The sequence below is a fragment of the Glossina fuscipes genome, unplaced genomic scaffold (assembly GCF_014805625.2).
Source record: "Glossina fuscipes isolate IAEA_lab_2018 unplaced genomic scaffold, Yale_Gfus_2 1, whole genome shotgun sequence".
In the NCBI taxonomy this organism is placed as follows: Eukaryota; Metazoa; Arthropoda; class Insecta; order Diptera; family Glossinidae; genus Glossina; species Glossina fuscipes.
In genome coordinates this window covers 4,700,707-4,724,810 of record NW_023998415.1, presented here as the reverse complement: position 1 = coordinate 4,724,810, position 24,104 = coordinate 4,700,707, and the positions used below count along the sequence as shown (strand labels likewise).

General features: G+C 32.0%; 1 protein-coding gene and 1 long non-coding RNA gene across 4 annotated transcripts in view; both read left to right on the top strand.

Annotated features, from left to right (window-relative positions):
• The window catches only part of LOC119631614, an 88,155-nt gene extending 81,041 nt beyond the window's left edge, over positions 1–7,114 (top strand). The window contains exon 3 of the long non-coding RNA XR_005246700.1: positions 6,464–7,114. This is a non-coding gene — a long non-coding RNA (uncharacterized LOC119631614). The remainder of the gene's footprint in view (positions 1–6,463) is intronic.
• Positions 7,115–7,198: 84 nt separating this feature from the next.
• Positions 7,199–24,104, top strand: part of LOC119645052 (junctional adhesion molecule A) — a 177,783-nt gene continuing 160,877 nt past the window's right edge. For all 3 annotated transcript variants that reach the window (XM_038044869.1, XM_038044868.1, XM_038044867.1), the window contains exon 1: positions 7,199–7,502. In XM_038044869.1, the coding sequence (XP_037900797.1) occupies positions 7,427–7,502 (76 nt within the window). In that variant the 5' untranslated portion in view covers positions 7,199–7,426. The remainder of the gene's footprint in view (positions 7,503–24,104) is intronic.

Here is a 24,104-nt window from a genome sequence, read left to right as displayed (position 1 = left end):
CATTGTAGCTTAAGAATAATGAGCAAAAAAAAAAAAAAGATGAAAAAAATCCAACTAAATTTTAATATCTTTTAATAATAGGTGGGCGTGTGCAATTCATTTTAATTAATCTAAATCGATCCACGATGAGCCTTTGAAGCTTATATCAAATTTGGAAACAAGTTTTTTTGATTATTTTATAATAAATTTCCAAATAGTTATTTTTTAACTTTAATTTAGATGAACAACTAACACTGAAAAAGGTATTTGTAAATTTGGAGTTTATCAAGACATCTTAATTTACAATGATAAGTCTCACAGGCTCCCAGTCAGGCGGCACTCTTATTGCAGTCGTGTATCTTAGGCAGGAAGGACATAATCAATCAAAAATTTTGGAAAGAGGCGTTGGGGAACTGAACGATAACCGTAGAATCACATTGGATGCCTAAATCAATGTTTTTCCATTTTTGATTATGAATAGTGGGTTCCTCCCGAAAATAAACTTGGAAAATTTCACCTTTGATAATTTGATAAGTGATTGACGAAAATTCGCAAATATTTGCTTTCAGCAGCAGAGATGCTTTTGTTTTACGCTCTTTTGTAGGCGCATGGATTTTCAACCACATCCATTTTCTTATCCTTCTGCCAAATTGGAATTCGAAATCTTAATTTTTGCGAATAGAAGAGTGCCAACACATAAATACATGAAAGGACGGGCGGACATGACTAGATCGATTTAAAATTTTACACTAATCAAGGATCTATAACCTTTATCGAGGGTTTTGCAAATCTTATGGCAAGACGAGTATACCACCATCTTTCGGTGGGCGGATATGAGGAAAGGAAAAATGAAATTGACTTTTGCATTATAACGATACAAGAACGTAATATGATCTGAGCAGTAAATTAGAAGAGATAAGCAAAAGCATAAATTTTTTGTTCTTTATTTGATCATTAATAATAATTTTTCGTTTTTCTATTTTCACTTTATGTTTATTTGCAAACAAGACACATATGTCCAGTGTAGACGGAATATAGCGCTATAAGAACTGACATCAAGCTGATAAGAAAAAAAAACAATTAAATTTAAATGATGAAACTCAAGCGAAACACATTTAAGTATAGTTACATATAAATTACAGTAAGCACCTTAAATATAATGAAAGTATAAATGAAATAAAAAGCAATATACATGCACGCGAGCCAAGATAAAACTTAAGCTAATTAGTTAAAGAAGAAGAGAAAGATACAAAAAATAAAAAATAAAAAATAAAAAAAAAAATTTATTAAAATGTTTCAAAAAAGATTTAGAAGAATTTCGATGCGCATTTGCTATCCTTTTATCGGACAACGAATAAGAATTCCCACGCTGGTCGAGGATGTATTCATATCATAAAACCTTACCGTATACTTATGTACGTACTAGCACAGACAGAGAGAGGGGGAGAGAGAGAGAGAGAGAGAGAGAGAGTATGTTGGCGTAATAGAAAATAAAGTGAATATTCCTCTTGACTGTGAAACATAGAAGAAATGTATATAAACAAAGTATGACATTTCACGTTGTTGTTTTGTTTAATTTTGGCGATTTTCTTGCTTATCCCTTTCCTTTGGTATTAGGATTTATTGTATGAAATATGAAACGTTTGGGATATTATAAATGTATTTATATGAGAATATATTTGTAGGATTTTGTGTGTGTTCTGTTGTGTGTGTGTGTGTGTGTGTGTGTGTGTGTGTGTGTATTTCTGTTTTTCCTTATTTTATGAAAACAAACTGAACATACCTGCAACTGTATCCAGTTGGCTCTTATTTACTGTTATAGCTATTGCTGCCGCTGCTGTTGATGTTCTTTTTCCTTATTTTTTTTTACTCCGAAAATTCATGTACATACATATTCAAACGGATTCTTGGAAACTTAGCAAAGCTTTCTCTACTTATTGTTTTGCGTGTTTGTGCAAGAAAGTTGTTGTTTACTAATATTGTTGTTTTTGCTGCTATAACTGGATTTACTAATTTGCATTTTGTGTATGCTCGATAAATATATTGTATTGTAGGTTGGTTGTTTGTTGCCGATGCCTAAGCAGTAAAATAGTGGATGCAAGGGAAAGGAAGAAAGAGAGCGAGAGTGTGTGTGTGTGTGTGTGAGAGAGAGAGAGAGAGAGAGAGAGAGAGAGAGAGAGAGAGAGAGAGAAGCAGAATGAAACGGGCAGAGGTTGGTGCACGTTGCCGCACCGTTGCTCTAGCCATTGCATATAAAGTTTTTAACTCAAGAGCGCAAACACATGCATGTACATTTAAAATTGGCAATATAACGAAAAAGCGTGCGTTTCCGAACACATACATATGAACTTAAAAGCATAATACAAACACAATACAGCAATGGCAACAGCAGCAGCAGCAGGAGTGGCAGTAGTAATTTTATTCAAACTGTGTCAGCGCTGCGCAGCTGTATATGTATATATATGTATGCTGTATACATTTATATATATATATGTGCACGTGCAAATTTTGCAAAGCACTTCTCGCTGTGTTTGTATGTTAGATCTGTATTTGCGTGAGTTTTCATATGTATGTAGTTCATATATTTATTTATGTGTTTGTATATGTATGTATATGTTTGTTGTCAAAGCAGAAGTGTATATTGGATTGCTGTGAAAGCAAGCATTAAGTTGAAATTTTTCTTTAATAGATTTCAGTTATTTTTTGCCACGTCGTGCTTGTATTTTATTTTCAATTTTTTTTTATTTTTTTTTATTTTTTTTTTCCTTCTTATTTGCTCAGAGAGGAGTGTGTATACATAACCATTGGATCAGTAGGTACAATATATACAAATGAAAACATTGAAACGACATCAACTTATAATCGTTACAAACAGCCAGCGGAAGTTAGCAAAGTCAAATTGCACGCTTCACGGATTACAAAGATTGTGAATTCATTTTTTTTTTTTCCTTTTTTTTCGCTGTAACGATGTGATTTTGCGCTTGAAATACGATTTTCGTTTCGTTTGTAGCCATAAGCGACAACACCAACAAACATATGCGCAATTTATGAAAAAGGAATAAAAAAAAAAATAAATGTTAGTAAAGGATGAATTTTGATATTGAGAGATTTATAATAATTTTCCAGCATATACGGAAAATGGAAACGTGTACTGAAAAGTATTTATATATACGTTTTAGTTTTATTTTTTTTTTTTATGCTCAAAATCATATTAGAAATTAACGAACAATTTAAATGATGACAAGCACCTTGAAATGAATTTTTATCATTTACGCCTTAAGATGTGTTGATTAAATAATTTTTTCTTTTCCCTAACTGAAATAAATTTCGTCGTCAAAACTGCTCTGCTGTCAATATTACGGATGTCAGAAAATGCGTAAAAATTTCAAAGCGGAAGAAGTAAAGCTTAGCATTTCCTTTTTATAAATTTGGCATGATTTTTGGATGACCGTAAGTTACAATCTTCGACTGCAAAGAAATTTAACTTAAAATCTTCAGATTACATTGTCAGTGATATACCAATTTTATCGTTTGTGTTAAACTGACCCATTTCACACCAAATAGATATATAGGCATACTTCCGGCAATCTAGTATTAAAGCGTAGAATAAAAAAAGTCTTAGGTAGAAACGTCAGCTAATGAGTTGAAATTTACTTATCATTCAATTGTTTAGTTATTTAAGAGTTATATTCGTTCAAGTTCACCCAATTTCATTATAGAATATCAACAAATTGCATACTATTGCTTTACTTTTCATTGGAACTGTTATATGAAATGGTCCAAAGTCCGAAGAATAGGTGTATGTAAGGCGGACTAACCACAATAAATTTAGTTGTCAAGTTCGCTAACTCTGTAAACTCTATTCTTATAATGAACATAGTCGCTTAGATTCTTATATGTATCGAAGTAGTTCGTTTTTTGGTCTTTCACTTTTGAAAAATGTTCTTGAAATTCGGTTTCCTATGTAACTTTTGAATGATTGAAATGAAAACCTATTCATTCCAATAAAGTTGATACACATATGTATATATTTTTTTTCTTTTTTCATCACAAAATAGGAAAAATAAGAGTGTTTTGCGTTATAAAGGAGTATTTGTCAAAGGCTAAATGGCTTCAATGAATCGTGCCGTCTGCTTCAAATTTTCTACAATTTTTTTTTTTTTTTTACGGCGTTTTTTGGAAAATATTAAAATTAGTAAACTTATTATATGAGGAGCGACTGTGAAGAGGATCGAGATTCAATTTATTCTTAAAGATGTCAATTCTTGTGTATGAAATTTTATCACAATATCTGTATGCTGAACGCATACATATATGAATGGCAAGACATCAGACGGTCAGTGGAACGTTCAGATATTCTAACATAGATTGCAGAAGTGATTCTGAAAATTTTGATCTATAGATAACACATAAGAATATATGGACAGAGGGACATAATTGCTTGAAGTGATTGAATCATCAATTCGTATAATACAAGATGGATTTATATATTCATATAAACTTGATATAATCTTAGCATAAGTTGTGCGAGTCAATCTTTATGAAAATTAATAAAGTTCAATCCTTTTTTCCTGATTTCGTTGAATTTGGAGTATGGATGAACGGAAGAAGAAATGGTTTCTGAATATGTGAAATGATAAAATTATTAAAGATTCATTTTTCAGTACATTATGTAAAAAGATTTTGTTTTTTTTTTGAACATTACCATACTGTTTGAAAATTAACATAACAGAATAACGTAATATTCAATAGTTTAGTGATAACGCACGGTAAAGCATTCGTGATATCCGTTATGTCCGGTGGGTGACTTTTCAATGTAATTTAGATATGACGAAATTTTATTGCAAAAAAAAATGTAATAAAAATTTTATTGTCTCCTATACGAAAAAGAGCGAAAGAAGCACCCATAAAATATATGTAATCTGGTACCAAAGTAACATATTTTGAGTCGACTTAATCTACTACATCTTTCAATCGGTCATTTGGTAACATTCTCCAACTTATAGACGGATGGAAACCGATATTTGTTATACTTATAACATGATTTTCCACCAAAAAATTTCGAAATTTATTATTCGTTGTCTGTAAACTGAGAGAAACATGTTAACAAGCATAATAAACTTTTAGAAACAAACTTCAAGATACGCACAGACTGTATTCTCGTTGCAAGTGCTATTTTCAAGTATTAGTTGCATAGTTGCGTGGACAGTGGTTCACGATATTTCAATATGACTCACTCAAAAGACTCGCTCACTCTTATGCGTCAATTTCAGTGCACTTGTTCAGGAGCTGCCTCATATATTTACTGATTAAAAATGTAAACCTAAAAATAAGTGTTTTTTTAGTTATAAATAAATCATAGTTTCAAACCAACGAAGAACTTTATTTTGCGCTGGCAGACTCCTAAGCAGAGTCAATCTAATTTTTATTATTTGTTTTCTGCCATTACGATTATTTCATAGCATCAATAAATTAGTTGTCGCACGAGTTAGACTATTTTATTTAGTAAAGGGGTAAGCAACTTTTTTCCATCTACAGTTCAATTTTAATCTTCATATGACGACAGTGGCCAAAATTAGGTTCAATTTGTATTAAAAGTTCGGCATTCGCTCTCAATCTTCCTTCCATTTTGAATAACTCATTTTATGACCTTGTGAGCAAGAAAGAAACAGAAGCATTTTATATTTAATAGGCGCACAGCTGAGCCGATTGTGTAGGCAGGTAGTATAAGCTGTTTGCAGCACTGCTATGTGCGTGCAAATTGAATTATTTGAAATTCCAAAAGTACTGGGCCGGCGATTGCCCATACCTGAGTTAGTATTTCTTTTCAGCTAAATTAAGCCGTATTATAAAATACTTATACTATTTCTATAGTTTATATATGAAATTATTTGTGCACAAGACACAAATAAATAAGGAGTACGGTTCCAAAGTGAACAGAAAAATAAAACCAGAATTATGTTTGCGTCCCATTTCGAAGCGTAAAGGTCAATGACGTCGGAGTGCGAACGAACGTCATACGAAATGATATTGCGGAAATAGCGGGAATAAAATGTACAGTTACATAATGGATAGAATGGATAAATATTTTTTGAGGTTGTGCAGAACAATTCAAGTTAAGGTTAAATTGTTTGCGTGGGTCGTTACACATTCGCGCTATTACAAATTACACAAAATTTTCAAATTTGTTAAAATTCAATTAAATTTCATATCACTTATAATTTAATTTAAATTCCATTTTAATGCAATACCAATATGATATTAGTTTTACTTTTCCAATTCAATTTTAATTCAAATCCGGTTGGGTTCTCATTCAATTTCATTTGACATTTAATTCAATTTCTGTTAAATTGTAATTTAATATCAATAGAATGGAGAGTGATGTTGTTTTGCAAAAAAAAAAAAAAAAAAATTTATAAATTTTATATACACGTTTCGGTACAAAGATCTTTTACTATTTTTTTTTTTTTTGTCTTTATTACAGAATCTGCAAAAAAAATATCGTCTGGACTTTAGGCGAGGCTGCTGCGTCTGTTACTGGCGTTATTGGTGTAGCATTAACTTGCAACCAAAACAATATTAATTTTTTTTTTTGAAATTTCCTTGTTTGCAGCCTTAAAGGTCGTCAGTTTTCTTTTAGTGAATAACTGTAAACTGTGCGTTCGTGTCTTGCTAGTTGGCCGGTTGGTGTGACTGAATAATTAACAGCTTCTGTGTGTTTCGTTTGTGCGGTTGTATCCAGTTGGCATCTCAATATCGCCAAGCGAAGACAAGGTGCTTTATTGTGGCACTTGGCCAAACAAACCGGGGGAAAAAGTGAAAGAGAAACTGAAACGTCAACTAAGTTGATTGCAATAAGAAACGCGTGGTGCGCGCCATATACGGCAAACAGTGTAACAATGCTCTCTTAAGCATGAGTGGATTTGGATATGGCGACGTTTTAATTCAAGGCTTAAAATCCTTGCATTCGCAGTAATTTTGCGATATTTTGTACATTCTTTTCATTATCGAACTTGGCCCAAATTAAAGTCTAAGTGTATATATTCGCGTTGATTAAAAGCTAACATAATTAACGATAAAAATTTCTTGTGAAATTCTTTGAAAATAAAATTTAAAGTAAATAAAAAAAAAAAAAAAAAAAGTTGAGAAATCATGTAGTAAATAGCCCAAAAAAAATTTATTTAAAGAGGAAAAAAAAGAGAAAACCGAAGGCGAAAAAGAAAAAAACCAACAAACTACTTATTTAATGTACATACGCACACAAATACAAATGCATTGAGGAAATGGGAAAAAACAGTAGATTCAAACTTACGCATTGCGCTGTTATCTCTTTGGCTCTGGCAATTTAATTTATTCAAGTTACGTGTGGGAGTCGAGTCGCTGGGTACATGCAGTGCCAAACGTTTTCTGCTGCCAATAACAACAAATACAAACGATTACTACAACTATGCGGGCAGTTAAAATTGTGGCACGCTTCTGCAGTTTCTGCGAGACGTGGTTGCTTTTGATGATTGTCATGAGCGGTAAGTGCAATATTATACTATTACATAATATCTCACGTTACTATTAACGTACAAGGTAATTTGCATCAAGGAATGGAGATATGAAAAAAGCAAAAATTGTTCACTGTATGTGGAATGAAGAACAAAACAAAATTATCGCGTGATAAATTGAATGAAATGAACAATTCTTCTTTTAATTATACAAGTTTATAAGCATTTAACACTTTACAAGTTTCATTTAATTTTAATAAATGACTTATCTACTTTCATATTTTTTCATTACAAGAGGAAAGAGAAAATTCTAACTTCTTTCAAAATTGGATAGGATTGAGACGAATATTTTGTTTGTGTGGCGTCATCCGCACAAAATTATTTACCGAAAGAGGCCGTAAATAGGGCAGGGCATAATATCATCTTGTACGGTGACGACAATCTCTGCGCGACGACAATCTCTGCGCGTGTAATTCTTGAGTCAAACTCAACTCTTGAATGTTTCTTGAATATATATGAAGTGATCTGTGAGCTACCGTTACAATGACATATGCGTTACATGTTCCGATTGCCTGAACTTTTCACTAATATTAATATAATAATATTAATATATATAACATTGTTAATATTATGTCACTCCGTCTGACTTTGACTGCATAATTAAAAATATTACTTTAATTAACTATTAAACAAAACACATTTAACAACAATATAATAATAATCGTTATGGGGAAGCGATTTCTTTCCTTTTACAAAAATTAGATTTGACGGAAAAATGAAAAGCATGAGAAACTCTATACCTTAGCCATATAGATGATATCAATAATATCAAAAATCCAGAGTCTATTTGCTTTCTATATAATTTTAAATAGCGTGATTAAGTGCTGCGTTATGTTACAAAAATAAAAAAACAAAAATTGAAAATTTAAAAAATTTAATGCATATTCTTTAAAAAATGATTAAATGTTAATGCAACAATGTGAGCATGAAATTATGGTTAACGCAATGCCATTGGAATGAATTTTGCTTGTACATATCTGTAACGTCATTGAAATATTAAAAAAAAAACTTTCTCAAGTAATTATATAAAACAAATATAAAATACTATATAGTTAGCTACGGGCGAACATGACACACCCTACACCAATATCCCGACAATTATTCATATAATCACTTGTCAAAATAAGTTGAAAATGTGGTCCGATTCGAAGCATTTTTAATAGCTTTAATAGCTTTTTGGGCTAGAACAAGTAGCTGCATCAAATTTCATTAATATACTTTAAAAATTGCGAGCTGCAGGTTAAACTCAAAGAAAACAAGACGAACAGACGGATAGATGCATAGACGACGGCAGACCAGCTTATACCAAGATTCAAAAAGTCATTCTGAATCGATGAGCCTATCTCAACTCTCCTTCTGGCTGTTGCGTACATCTACACAAATTTAATACGGCCTTCAGTATTCAACACACAAGTGGTGTGCAAAGTGTTGACGCATTAGCTTTCATAATAAACTCATTGCTTTTTTGCATCTCTTATGTATTTCATTTTCTTAACCCAAAAAGATTTATCAAGATTCATTAACAAATTCCATGAAATTAAAGACTCGAAAAAAAAAAACAAAACAAACTTATGTTTTAGTAATAGTAAGTACAACATTTTTAGAAGAAATTCTATAAAATATTTTTAAGTACAGCAGCGCACGGTCTGTTATGTTCTTAAAAACGAATATGCCAACAGAGTCCAAGCGCTGTGCAAGAAAAAAACATATTCAAGTATCATATATACTCGATGGGAAAATTTCAGGGATTTGGTTAAGCCTGAAAGTTTTTGATCTTAAATGTAAAAATCTTCCATTCGGATTGAAACGAATTTTAGATACCCATCCGTTAGACAGTGAACTGACTTATTGCCAACTTATCGACAGCTTTCTTTTTATGTGAAAATGTATTGAAATTAAAAATTTGTTTTGAAATATATTTAAGTTCTTTTTCAAGTTCTTGGGGACATGCCCCCGTCATATAATACAATTCGAATAATACAGATAAAAAGGGAGACATTTTCAAATCGAGTCGAATTTTACTTTATATATATATATATTTCGAATTTTTTATTAATAAATGCGACAAAAGGCATAACGAAACGATTATGCTGTCCTGTCATCGTTCGGCGATGAGCAGAAAAACTATAAAACATATGGATACCTGCCTACCTGTGTATATTACGTATACAGACATTTTATGTATTTTCTGATAGTAGGAGTGAACTATTTTTTCAAATATTGACATACAAGTATCGTTTGAATATTTTTTGAAATCCAACTGAAGTGAGTTCAATCGACTCTGGATTTATTTGCACAAGAGCTGTGCCATCTATTCATACAAAAATATTGCGGACTTGCAACTGGTATGAAACAAGTGTGAATTTTTTTTTTTTTTTTTTTTCTTTTTTGCCATTTTAGATTCGCCCGTTTTCTTCAAATGTGAAATAGAAAAATAGGTAAAAAAAAAAAAAAGAAAAAATATAGAGTAACAAAAGCGGCACTCATTTCAATGACGCTATACTTGAAAATTCAATTTGAAGTAAACACATAAAACGAACGAAACATACAACAAATATTTACTGTTATCGGTTAAAGCGAATGAGTCAAGCGAATCGCGTAGGTATCCAGAAGTGATGATGATGGATAGAAATACTTGCAAACCAACAAAAAAAAATAAAAATAAAAAAAAATACCTAATAAATAGAGCCGACCACACTCAATTCAATAAATAAAAAAGTTAGGGTGCGTTGCATACTCTAAACAAGTTTTTAAATAAACAAAAAAAATTTTACATTCGGCTTGAGTTGAATACTTCCACACGCTTCATCTGCATCGTCATTTTTGCGCAAAAAAACTAAAGATAGAAAAATAAAAATAAGTAAATACAAAAATAAAAAAGAAAAAGAAAATTCTTCGATAGATGCGAATGTATTATATATATATACCTGTATACATACACACACACATATATATATATATATATGTACATCGGACAACATGTGTTGTTTTTAGGAAAATTGATTTACGCATTTATGTTACCTATGTAGAAATAACTCGAATATTGGTAAAAAATGGTTTCGTTTTATTTTATTTAGAAAATAAAACAATGGCTACGTTTGTTGAAGATCTTTCCGATATATATATATACTATATGCATCATTGTTATTGGGTTTTATCTGCCGGCTTTAGATACTATTGGCACTTACGAAAAGGTCAAGTTTTTACCTTATGACCCAAAGTGTGACTAAAAAAACTTTTATGGAAACAAAAAAATAAAAAAAAAAAAATTAAATTAAAAGCACAGAAATCTAAAAAATCCGTTTTAACACCATCGTCAGTTATCATCCAGAACTTGTCAATTGAAATTCACACAGTGCAGCCATTGGCTTAGCTATTTTTTTTTGATTATATTTTGTTTGTATTGGTGAATAAAATAAAAATTTGAAAATCAAATATTAACAATCAATTGTTTTAAAATATTTGCATAAAAAAGTGTGAAGATTAAATTTGAAGAGTACGTTTTGTTTAGATGTAAGTGCATTCAAGAACAGATAGTAGGTATGAATATATATTTTGGACCATTCATTCTTCTGTGTTTTGCTATTAAAATAATTATTTTATTATACTCTTGATAAGACCTTCGTTAGTCACTATTTTTGTTTTTTTTTTTTATTTTTGCCATATACGTATTGAAATGAAAAACAAGTCTTCCCCGTGAGAATTAGATGAGAGATGGTCCGATAAATAGGTTAAAAATTAGTCCTTGTTGGCATTGGCATTGATAAGAACGGGTTAAAAAGTTGACAATTTTTGCTTTTTTTCTCTCTCTCGAAATTTTATCCCCACGAATTGTATAGAATTCGAATCAGTTCGGTTTTTTCACTTAATAAGATTCGTGCAAACGTTTGTCTGGCATTACGTGCAACTATTACGTAAATCATGAACAGCCTGTATGGACAATCACGTATGAGATTTTGCATAAATGAATAATGATGTAATTCGAAATGTATACGATATACGACTCCTATACGATACGACTATATATATTTAATGAAGCAATCTCCACTCTACTCTTCGCGTCATATATATGCAAAGGTAATAGCGTGTATTACATAATATATAACGCCATTCTGTTCGTCTTTATTTTTCAAACGAGTAAAAAAAAAAAAAGAAAACGCTATTGTAAGGCACGGCCCACTATTAAATAACGTACAGCACTCCAAAGTTATCGGTTTTTCAAAATAAGACTTTTTTATGGCAAGTGGTTCACGGTTGACTTAACGGGCCGATCTGGATCATTTGCGAGAGACTTCGTTCTTGGGCAAAGACACGTTAGTGCACTAACTGAATTTCATCAAAATTTCATAAAAATTACGATAAGAAAGCAAGACGGGCAGACGGACAGACAGGCTTAGACTGATCAGAAAATGATGAACGGTATGAACTGATCGGTACAAAAAAACGCCGTTCTGAGTGTCATCCATACATCCATGCAAAAATTTAACATACCCTTGTACCTAGCAAGTGGTGTAGGGTATAAAACAATATTGCAAATATAAAAGACTTGGAAAATTGTTGAAAATGATTTTTTGAAATTTTTTTTATACAAAAAGAGAAGAAGAAAAATGTTTGAAACTGCCTTAGAAGTAGGGTCACCTGCCTGTTTGCAAGTGCATTAGACATTTCATTACGGAATTGGTGATAATTGTTAAATGTAAATTGAGGTGAACTTAACTGGCCATGACGAAACAATGTTACTGGATGCTTGCATACTTAATCAATATACGGTCACGTTTGTTGCCCGCCTTATGAGCTTAACCATTGTGAACGTATGACGGTGTACGGTCAATATAACGACAACGACAACGACAACGACAATCATGATACAAATAAACTCTGACTTCAGGTACACCATATAGACGATTACTCTCACTGGCGCAGTAACTTGAAATAAATTTCAATTTCATTTATTAAATACAAAAAGTAAAGCATAAAAAACAGACGATATGTTCAATAATAACGATATTGATACTCGTAAGCAATGTAAAGAATGAATGTTGCGAAAAAACTGAAAGTGACGAAGAAATTTGTGGAAAGAAAGGCACAAGAAAGGCTAAGGACAAATAATGATTTAAGCCCTGAAACTGTTTCTTACAATTTCATTTTATTTATTTATTTATTTATTTATTTATTTTTCTTTATTCTCTCTCATTTTTAAATATTTATTTTATCGTATAATTGGTTTGTGTGCCAATTCTTATGACAGAAAATAAATTAAATGCACTCAACTATATTCCAACACATTCCATGAAATTACTCTTACTCCTCCTTTCTCTTGTACATCGCAACAATCACCAACACCATCGTTAATACCACAATTCCTGATGTCATTAATTTCATTTCGTAAGTGATTGCCATAGTATGTACTGTTCTCATTCTCTTTTTATTTTTTTTCGTTTTTTTTATATAAATTTCTCCCCATTTATACCCATAAGAGGGGTATATTAAATTTTTGAAATCTTTGCCAGTGTGAATTCAGATACGCATTCGGGATCATAGAAATTATATATGTAGATCTCCGATTAGCAGCAATACATGGAATCAAGTGGGCCATAATCGAACTTGCTTTCTTTCTTCTTTGGAATGCAACTAAGATCTCAAATTGATCTTAGGATAAAGAATTTTTGTGTGGTTTTTTAAACTAATTTTTCTTTTCATTTTTGCTTTATGAAGGTAAAGTTCAAAGAAAGCAATATAATATGTGTCTATATAGATCCATACGACAAATATTATGTGGATTAAATAATTCGGTTTACTATGCATAAAATTCCAACTTATATGTCAGTTTGCGTTTTATAGTTTAAGAGAAATTGTTTTGTTTTTTTTTTGTCTTTTCATCAAGATGCTGCAAAGAAAATAATTCATCAATTTAAGGCTTTATTCTTCTAGTGGCATGAAAACAAAACTGATTGTGATTTGAGAAAATTCAAAAGCATCCTTCTACAATTGCATTTCAGTTTTTTTTCCTTAATATTTCGTTTTACATACATGTACATATATATATATATATATATATGTATATATATGTATATACGCATATATATATTTGTGCTTATATATAGAACTATAAATGTTTGTTTATGTTAATCTTCGTGTTTGTGTGTGTGTGTGTGTGTGAGTGTGTTAATGTAGTTATTGTTTGAATACACATTTTTTCTTTACACGCACACAGAGTGAAAATATTTTTAAGACACAATAATATTAAAAGTATGAAGGGGAGATTGTTCAAATATTTTCCATGCTTCATTCATATTTTCATGCAAGCTAACGACAATAATCTGCTACGTTTTATTATATTTTATGTTAACTCGATCTCGATGCTTGTTACACACAACAATATATATATCAAATGGCTTGTAAGGCCTTAAGTGCTGTTGACACTGAATTTGTGTCTTAGAGGACAAATATCTTTACTGTATTAATAAATCTTTTTAATACGCTACGTCTTTTTATGCCACTTAGGATTTAATACAATGATATGTCGCCGTGTTTTGATTTAATTGAAGATTACTTGATAAAGTTTCGGTATAGAATGGAACGCAACAAGTTAATTATACGCTTAAGCTTTTAAGCTTAAAATTTGCATAACTTTTCTATACCCTATATCATTCGCGGTATAAATTTGTTTGAACGCATGCAACACACATCCCAAGCGTTTAAGATAGACTTATCTTTTATTTAAAAAAGATTCTGAGCCGATTTAAGCTTGCCTGCCCATCTGCCCGCCAAATTTGTACTCAACGTACAGGTCGAAATTTTTGAGGTATTTTGACGAAATTTGCTACACTGATGTGACGAGCTTTGTTCCACGGAACCATGCTATTGCGAATAGTTCGGATTGTTCCACGTTTGTGAACGTTCCTCGTATAGCTTAGCTTATTTTGAAAAGTCGTTATATGGGGAAAAAAATTGCACTTTTCAATATTTCTCGACAAAAGTCGTTGAGTCATAGTATTTCGTCATTCGAAATTGATATTGTTACGAAAAACCCAAATTCAGTTAAATGTCAGCTAAGTAATTTTCGTAAGAATAAATTCCCTAAAGAAGGGAAAAACAAATGAGCATTCGCAGGCGCCTCATGCAGCTGCAGGCCAATGAAAACGATTAGTGGAAAAGCGAACAGGTAAAAGCTAAGTGCATATTCGCTGACTCGTCATGCAGGTGCAGGCCGATGGAAACGATTAGACGAAAAACCAGGCTGGGATTAGACCATAACCATAAATTTAGTTATACTAACATTCTTGTAAAATTGTATATAAATCGAATATATGTGAAAAGTAGAGTTAGTCTGGCAAGAACGTAGAAGTTGAGAGTGCGGCCAAAATAAATTGTAAATAAATATTCCTAATGTTGTGAAAGACAAAGTAGTAAAATAAAAGAACTTTGAAGTGCATTTCTCTTGATCAAAATATCCACGATCTAGTGATACGGACTGTATCTTGTAAAAAGCGAATTTCATAACAATATGAAAAAGTTGATTTGGCAGGAAAAATTTTCTAAACTCCTTCTCATATATAAATGTTCCCACTTAAACTGAATCTTTACATTGTAAAAAGTTCTGATGTCCAATATTTCATGGCGTATGTGACTCTCTAGTTGTAAATTGATAAAGCAATCAATCTTACCGTGTTTGGATCATGTAGGTCTGTTTTTTGGATACCACTGCATCTAAGAATTCTAAGGATACGTAAACCCTTACATGACATAAACACCTAATTGAAAATGAAAATTTGAATCGTTTGATTTTCTCCTCGACCCTACTCCATATAAGATTTCTCATGAACGGTAAAACCTTTAGGAAAAGGTTTAATTTTTAATATTTTACGATGAAAATTGGTCCATAATAGCAAATTTGGAAAAAAAAGGACGATAGGCATGGGTCCATTTTTTAGGACCCTAATCTTATTAAGCCCTTAAATGGGCAGAAGGTCTAATTTGTAGTCTTTTACGACGGGAACTGAAAAATAATGCAATTTTTCAGAAATAAATTAAGTTTGCTAAATTTGGATTCACGTAATATGATACTTCGGGCATCCTTGATCATGCGAACTCTCATGAACGGTATGCCTTTGCATGATATGTTATTGTCAAAACGGCAGAATAACTGCAATGGGCGAAGTGCTGTAGGGTATCTAATGCCGGTCTTGCCCGACCATTTTTTTTTTGATTTTTTAACGGAAATATTGATGGGAACGGCACAGGCATTTAAGTTCTATTCCTGGTGTTCCTAGTGTTCACCAACTGATATTTCTTTCTACTTTAGAAAAATTATATCCTTTCATATAAGTTAAATGCACAATAAGGCATTTTCTCTTAAACAAATGGCAAAATTAAGATTTCTATTCGTATATTATAAGACTTAAAAATAAGGCTTCCATTGTTTTATTTTCAATTTTTAATTTTTTCTTGGGCTTGTATTTATTTACAAGAATTCAATTCAAATTAATAAAATTGTTTATGGAAAATTGTATTTAGCTTAGATATTAGATATTAGAGTTGGGAACAAACAGAAAGACGCTGAAGACATGGCATTAGAAATTACGTAGTTCGAAATTTCGAAATCTTGCAAGAAGATGCAAATAAATTTTCTTGAAAATTCTTACAGCGCAAATTCTCTTGAGACATTACGTTTCACGCAACAGCAATTGCATGAGTGGTTTGTCGTGCGTATTGCATAAGCGTGCGTTCTACATAAGTACAGCAAGTCAACGTACATATTTATTAGGAGGGTACAAACAAACTTGTTATGAATGATGAATGATAATATGCGTGCCTGAGCAATGTTAAGGCGTATGATATACGAAATATTTAGAATTCGGTTTCGCTGCTGTTTTACGCACAAAATGAGACACACGAAGACAAAAAAAAAAAAACCAAAAGAAAATAATCAATAATACTTACAATAATGTGTGCATGTTGCAGAAAAATCAATCAATCGTATTTTTTGGCTTTTTTACACGACAAGGGAATTATTATGCATATAATGCAGGTCAAATGGGAGAATTTAAAAAATCCTTGATAACATGTTTGTAAATAAAATACAAACACAAATCTGATTGTATTTTAAAAATAGCGGACGTCTGCATTTAATTCTTTGCATGAGATGAAATTTTGAAACTACAATAATTGAGAGTTTGTCTAAGTTATGGCCTGAGATATTTTATTTTAAGTAGTGCTCGTTGCTAGCCGCTACGTCTTTCATCATTGCGTACTGGAATATCAATACCGTACTGGAACGAAAATTATTATTGTAAAGCTATTCACAATAGGACTCATATTTTGTCCATTGTCAAAAGTATTGAAGTCCCGAAGTCTCGTATCGATCATCGGCTGTAATCTCTGTAAATCAGAAGGAAGAAGAATGCCTGCTAATAGGAGTGGGCAATTGTATTCATCATTCCTGATGAGTGCTACTAACTTTTTCTAAGCGTAAGTCGAATTTTATCATTTCGCGGGATATTATGCCGGTTCTCCATTTCAACTATCCCGTTCATTATTGATATGCTTCCCTGTATTTAGCTAATCCTCAGCAAGTGAGACTGCTACGAATATTCATCTTTATGCTGTGAATGTTAATAGTTCAGTTGATCTGTATAATTGTTGCTTGGATTTTCGATATCGTAACGCATTCACTGCTTATCACTCGTAACCATTAACCAAAATCTTCACTTCTCCTGCTGAATTTCCTGCACTCCCCGCAATAATTTTTATTATCGCTTAAAACTTACTAATAGCGTATTCCTTACGGCTGCCTGCATTAGAATACTCGTTAGGGATATTTTCGGCTAACAAGAGAGAACCTATTCAATGTGTCAATAATAAAATTTTTAAATGAAATCATTAAATTGCAGCAATTATGATGATTAAATATAATAATAATTCAAGTCTTTTATGTTCGGAGAAATTCCTGATATCAGCTGGGAAAATTTTTATAGAGCTTTGAAAAAAAAAAATTCTTTTAGTATGCATATGCAGTGAATGAAGAAAACAAACTGTATGTATGCTGTATGCTTGTGCATTTTTGTAATGCTTGTGTGTGGGGGCCACGCACGCTGTATATATTTCATTAATAAAATGAAAAACATGCGTTCGAGTTGTTAGCAAATAATATTAAAGAGGGGGGGGGGGACGAGTTCGTTTGATACCACCAATCAACTGATGGCGTTTGTGAATTTTTTCTCTAGCTAGTAAAAGTATATAGAGTAAGAACTCCATTATTATTCATTCATTCTCGTTTCTCTAACACACAATTGTAGACGAACACTTTTTACACACAAATATAAATACTTCGTGCATTTATATCGCGTTCTTGATATGTAACATATGTAAAGGACATAACATGTTTAAAATAACATACGCGAAGAGTAGCATAATTGAAAACATATACAATAATGTCACGAAGTATGGCATTGACATAAAAACATTTAGTTTTACATAAACAAAATCAAACGAAATATATTCACATATATAAATAAAAAATAAAACATAAACACAAAAAAACACATACACATACACAAACACACATACTCACACCCATATGCGTTGTGAAGAAAATACAAGCATTGAGCAAGGAATACAAGAAATTTCTGGAAATATTTGAAAACTTGCAGGAAAAGCGATGAGAAAAGAAAACGATACACACTACATATATATATCACATATGTAAGACATAAACATGTTTTAATAAAAAGGCAAATATTTATTATTATCACATATATACTGAAGCGAATGGTCAACTTTATAGACTATATTGACTTAAAGGACTATTACATAACATGACAAAATTATATGAGTTCTCTTCGATTATTATTATGATACCGAGCATTGTTGGGCGAAATTTGCGGGCGGTAAATATTACGGGAGCGTTATGATCGGTTGCGAGAAGAGCTTGAGCGGGCAGTTTTTTCATCGTGAAAATGCGTTTTCTCACTAATTTCCATGCCTCACTTCTTTTATTTGCTCAGCTTCTCAGAGAGCAGACCCAGTTCACAATAAGCCTACGTCATTGTGGGAGAGAAGGGAGGGAATAATACATGCATATTTTCGCCAGAAGAATGGGGGAACATTTGAAAGACAACGGCAGCTAAAGTGTTCTACAGTCAAGGAATCATTAGAATATTAAGTCAGATCGTGTCGCAACCGCACAATTTGCTTGATTTATGCCTACGTGGGCATAAAATATTTGGCACAATGGATATCAGTGTTCAATTTCAGTTTTCAATTTAAGAAAGAATATCGCATGATTTAAGTGACGAGGAGTTTTTATTCATCAAACTCCTGTTTGCGTATATACTCTGTATAAACGTATGCAAGCAAAAGTAGTGCGGAGTACTTTTGTTTGTAAACGATGATTTGCTTAAACATAAAAAACCAGAATTTATATACGTATTACGCTTAATGCCGGGGAAAAAATATCGCTGGCATGTAATTAGTGGTCAAGCGAATTGCAAGTTGCAATATCAATATGCGCATAAATACAAGCAATTGTTTGGAAGGGCTTTTATCTGTTGGATGTTTTGCATAATGCACTCTCGAAATACTTTAATAACAGATGATTTCCTTCTCATTTGAAAAGCACACTATATTAAATACATGGAGCCTACCCTTCTATGCAATACACAAACTTGTAATTATCAAGGATTTTTCATAATTTGAAAAAAAAAAAAAAGGGAAAAAAGTCAAATGAAGTCAAGTGAAATTTTTAAATCGTAATACTTGAGAGCACTCTCGCGTAAAATTTGTTTTATGGTGATATGTTTATCGGCGAAAATTCATTGAACTTTGAATATCATATTAAAATGTGTAATGCCTAATATACAAAAACCGCCCATTTTGCATATACATAAGCCAAGTAGTAATACATGTCACGTGGATATAACCTAAAGAGAAAATCTAATTATCTAAGGAAAATAAATTTTTTTTTTATAATTACGCTAAGGGGTAAATTTTTTATATAACTTTCAAGATTACATGGGATTTAGACAACCCTATCGATCTGCATAGATTCGACGTGTATTTTGAATTTGCTCAATGCATCCATGAAAAGACGAAGAAGAAGAAGATGAAGATGAAGATGAAATATAAACAAATAAAAATGTAAATAAATAAAAAAAGTCGATATTGCTTTCGCTCATGCATATAAGGAAGGAAGTTTCGTAAAAGCGAAGGCTTCTCTTCCCTCCTAGACCAAAGGATGTGCAACTTTTTCTTCAAAAATCATCGTTTTTCGGAAAGCACAATGCAATGAGCATGTTGATAAATCACCTTATTGCATTTGTCAAAATGGGGAGAGAGACGGACGGACGTATCATATGCGGCTTTGTATTATTATACGATAGCGACGTAAATAGTTATCCCTCAAGTTCAGTCATCCCATGTGCATATTTAGCTCTTGCTCCATTCTTGGATAACACATGTGTTATAGATCGCCAAGTAGACAAACTTACTAAAAAACTTATTATAAAATATGCTATACATTTTTTTATGGATACTTTATATATAGTGCGTTTATCATCGGCAAATTGCTTTGAAAATATATATTCTATGTTGTTCTAATATATTTTTTTATCCTAATCGTCATAGTTTTCTTTCTCGTGTATTTTTTTGTATTCGTATAGGTTTGTATAATCGAAAGTATGTCTTAAATGTAAATATTGCGAAACGGAATCGACAGCAAGAGATAACGCATTAAATTACTTTGTCTCTCCAGAGAAAAGTCCAATGTAAACGAGTAAATAACTAACAGAGTAAAGGGACATTTTTCTGTTAGACGATTGGCCAATGGGAGCAAATAATAGCAGATTTCTTGGAATAAAAGTTTACTTTTCTCTTTTGTGTGCTCTTGTCTTAGGAACTTGACTAATTGGGTTTCGTAGATATCGCCTCAATGCATATATGTATTATTCAAGCTTATAAATATACGTAGCTAAGACGCAATCGAAATATTTGAGAGCGACGATCAGAACGAAACGAATAAAAAAAAAAAAAATAAAAAAAATGCGAAAAGCATAATCGAGTGCAAGTCGCAATGGAGTACAATGTACGATAGCGAAAATGAATCAAGCAGATTAAGTATCGCACAATTTGAATGAATATGAGGCAGAAAATCGCTCATCAAGAATGGTTGACAGAAAGGTGGGCAATCTGGGGGATATGCAGCCGATAGATAAATACGGATATTTGATTTTACAACGCCAACGAATAGGATGCAAACGCTCCGTTCAATAAGGATATCAAATTTTAATCAAATGGCATTCCAGTGCAATAGTGCAGTTGTTTGTAAATCACATAAGTGTGTTTGTTACTATTGGTGAAGTTGATATTGCAATTCAATATAGAAGCAATGGGACTACTATGTTGCGCAGGTGACAAAATGCAATTACGTGAATTGAAGGGCCCTCCAGAAGCATTAGCTTCATTATCACAACGTTTTTTATTTATTTACTTTTTTTCTTCCATTTGGTGTTTATTATTAAATAAAAAATTTTCACTACAAATTGTCGGCATTTCGGATGAATCAAAACACTTCATGGGCAATACACGTAATTCATATCTTCAAATAAATTCTTTTGCTGCAGATGTAGTCTGCATATGTGTGAAATATGAGAGCAAGTTTACTTACTACTTACACTTACGTGGTTTTATGTTACCTCTATCAGATGTTGATCATTCGTTGTTATAATGAAAATGAACGAAAATGAGTAAATTGATCGATTGCATGCGTATCACTAAGAGATTACAGCAAACAGTTGCCATTAATGCGATGTCCTCTCGCTTATTAACCAACTATCCACTACTATTTGCATATGCACCAAATCGAAAAACAAACATACATGTACACATACAATTTTTCGTTTATGTCTATTACTCTATTATCTGCTTGAGACAAAGATTAGCGGATCACGTTGTAATTAATTAAACCTCTTCATATGTTTCCTTCTTGCATTATAATATATATATGTGAAATAATTTATAATATTATTTAAACCAATAAATTTAGTAAATATGTAGTGAGTAGAGTGTTGCAAATTTTGATAATTTAAATGATATAAAATTCGGATGTATACAGTTAAAGTTGTTTTAGTTTAGTTTGGGAATTTTATGCGGGTTTTGATAATGCGATTTTTTTTTAACGAATTTTTTTTTATACTTTGCATGAGTATGGATGGTGACCTTATTGAACCGTGCCTGGGGGAAATCCACATAAGTGATAGTAACATTATAAATAACTGAATAGATCATCAAAATAGAGGGAAAGAATCGATTTCTATTATAGTGGATTTATGATATGCAGCGATCCAGTTTTGCAGTGAATTGGAAAAGCGTCTCCGTAAGAAGTTAAAAATTCCAAAAGAGCTTTACCCATTTATATCTGACGTTGTAAATAGCTGGCGATATTATTATTTGGCGAATAAAAGCAACTTAACTCTGATATCCTTAAGCGATGAAAGCAATTACGAACCAATTCATCGAGTTGAATATGTACGTTTGGCACTACGACGAGTAGTATTGTAATTTAATTATTTAGTCGATTGTGAGGGTACTTTCGCGCCACTTTCTTTAGCACATTTCCCACCAAAAACTTTCCGTATGCGATCTCTTCTTCACTGCATAATACTCTGGGAAAACCTGACTTCTATAGGTATTTACATGGTTTCTGAATGTTTGGGCTCCCTATCTACTATATACACATAGGCCATTGTACGTTTAGAAAGAAGTTCGTAGCATTTAGAGTAGATGTTTATCAAGCTGAGCTGCCAGCCTGTTTGAAAAGTGACAGTCCAAAGAAAAATGAAATCATCTAAGAGTAGCGCTTTCCGTTGTGGGTGCACTCAAAAATCTCAAAAAAAAAAAAAACTAAAAGAAGATGAAATAATGAAATGTTGACATTGTACAATACTGAACGGGCGATTTTTTCCATTCTCGGACATGTCCTGTCGAATCACCTACCCCGTGTATTTTGTTTTTTGTTTTCGAAAGCAAAGATTTTCTCAATTTAAATTTTACGATACGTGTACGTGTCCTTTGAATACGTTGAACGTTGCGTGCAAAAACCTTCAATGCTTTTGTCAAATTTGAAGTCAATATCTTAACTTCAGCGACCGACGGCTAGAATGTTTATGTCAAATGTCTACACAGAGGGATAGATGGGCAGGGACAGATATGCCATAGATCGATCTACAAGTTGGTCTCTAACCGTTTTTTCTGTGCGTTACGAACATTTTGATAAAATCAACATTCCCGCACACTTTGGCGATGAATATAAAAAGGGTGAAAAATGTAATTGATTTTTCTCTAACATTCATATCAGTGAAAGCAATATTTGATTATTTGCTTATTTTGTGTGCACAATAAAAGCAAAATAGCCATACAATGGTTGTTGCATGAATCTTAATGCTTCAATTGTTTTAAGTTTATCGTAGAATTTATGAAGCAAATTTATTTGCAGTCGCTAAATTTTGTTCGAGTTATTCAATTTCCGACGTTATACGTTATACAAAAAAATCATGCATGCTACCATGAGTAAACTAGTGTCAGTAATAAATTGTTTGTATATTAGACAGATCTGTTGGCAGACGAGAGGATACAAATCTCTTCGTTAATATAATTCTTTATATATTTTAAAGTGAAAGGAGATTCCAATTACGATTGCGATTTTTTTGCTTAATTATGATCTCGCACACATTATTAACTCAAATTTTATTTATTCTTTTTTTATACCCATCATCGAAGGATGGGGTTATGTTCGTTAAGTGAAAACGTTTGTAAAACGTGGACGAAAGGTTAACAGACTACGTAAAGTAATATGTATATATGAACGAATTTAGAAGCGCCTGCCTGTCTGTCTGTCTAACTGTGTAACGCCTGTGATTATGAACCTCACAAACGCCAATCTAAAGATATCGATATCTAATAAAATGGAAAAAATATTGGAAGTTCTTACATGGAGATTGATTGATTGAATGGACAAAATTGGTCTAAACATTTACGGCACAACGCAACTTAAGAACAACTCAATTTTTAAAGGAAAAAATTATTGCTTATTGCAACTATTGTTGGTGCACTATTGTTGGTTGTTGGAAAATTTGCACGTACTTATCTTGTAGGCGTGTACAAAAGTGGAAACGATCGCACAATGCGCACACTGCGCATTATACAATATTTAATTTAAATTTAATTTTGATTTTTTTTAAACAATAGGCGATTCGTAATAAAGACTTGATCATAGCCATATATAATTTTCTTGTTTCGTATGGCTTTGAAGGCATAACGAATTTCGTACTCAAAGCCAATTTAACCTAAATTTAGTAGACGTCCACAAAATGACTCAATTATGTTCAATTTAGCAAACAATTGCGCTAACCAGGAGTTAAAACTTAATTACGTCGTCTTAAATCAATTTGTCTTCAATAAAATTGTTCTGTGAAGAAGACTCCACAATTTTTCTTCAATTTTTGATTGCTATGATGTTTCTCTTATTCCGTAACATCAATAAAAGAATCCTCTACTTAATCCCATTTAAAGTTTTAT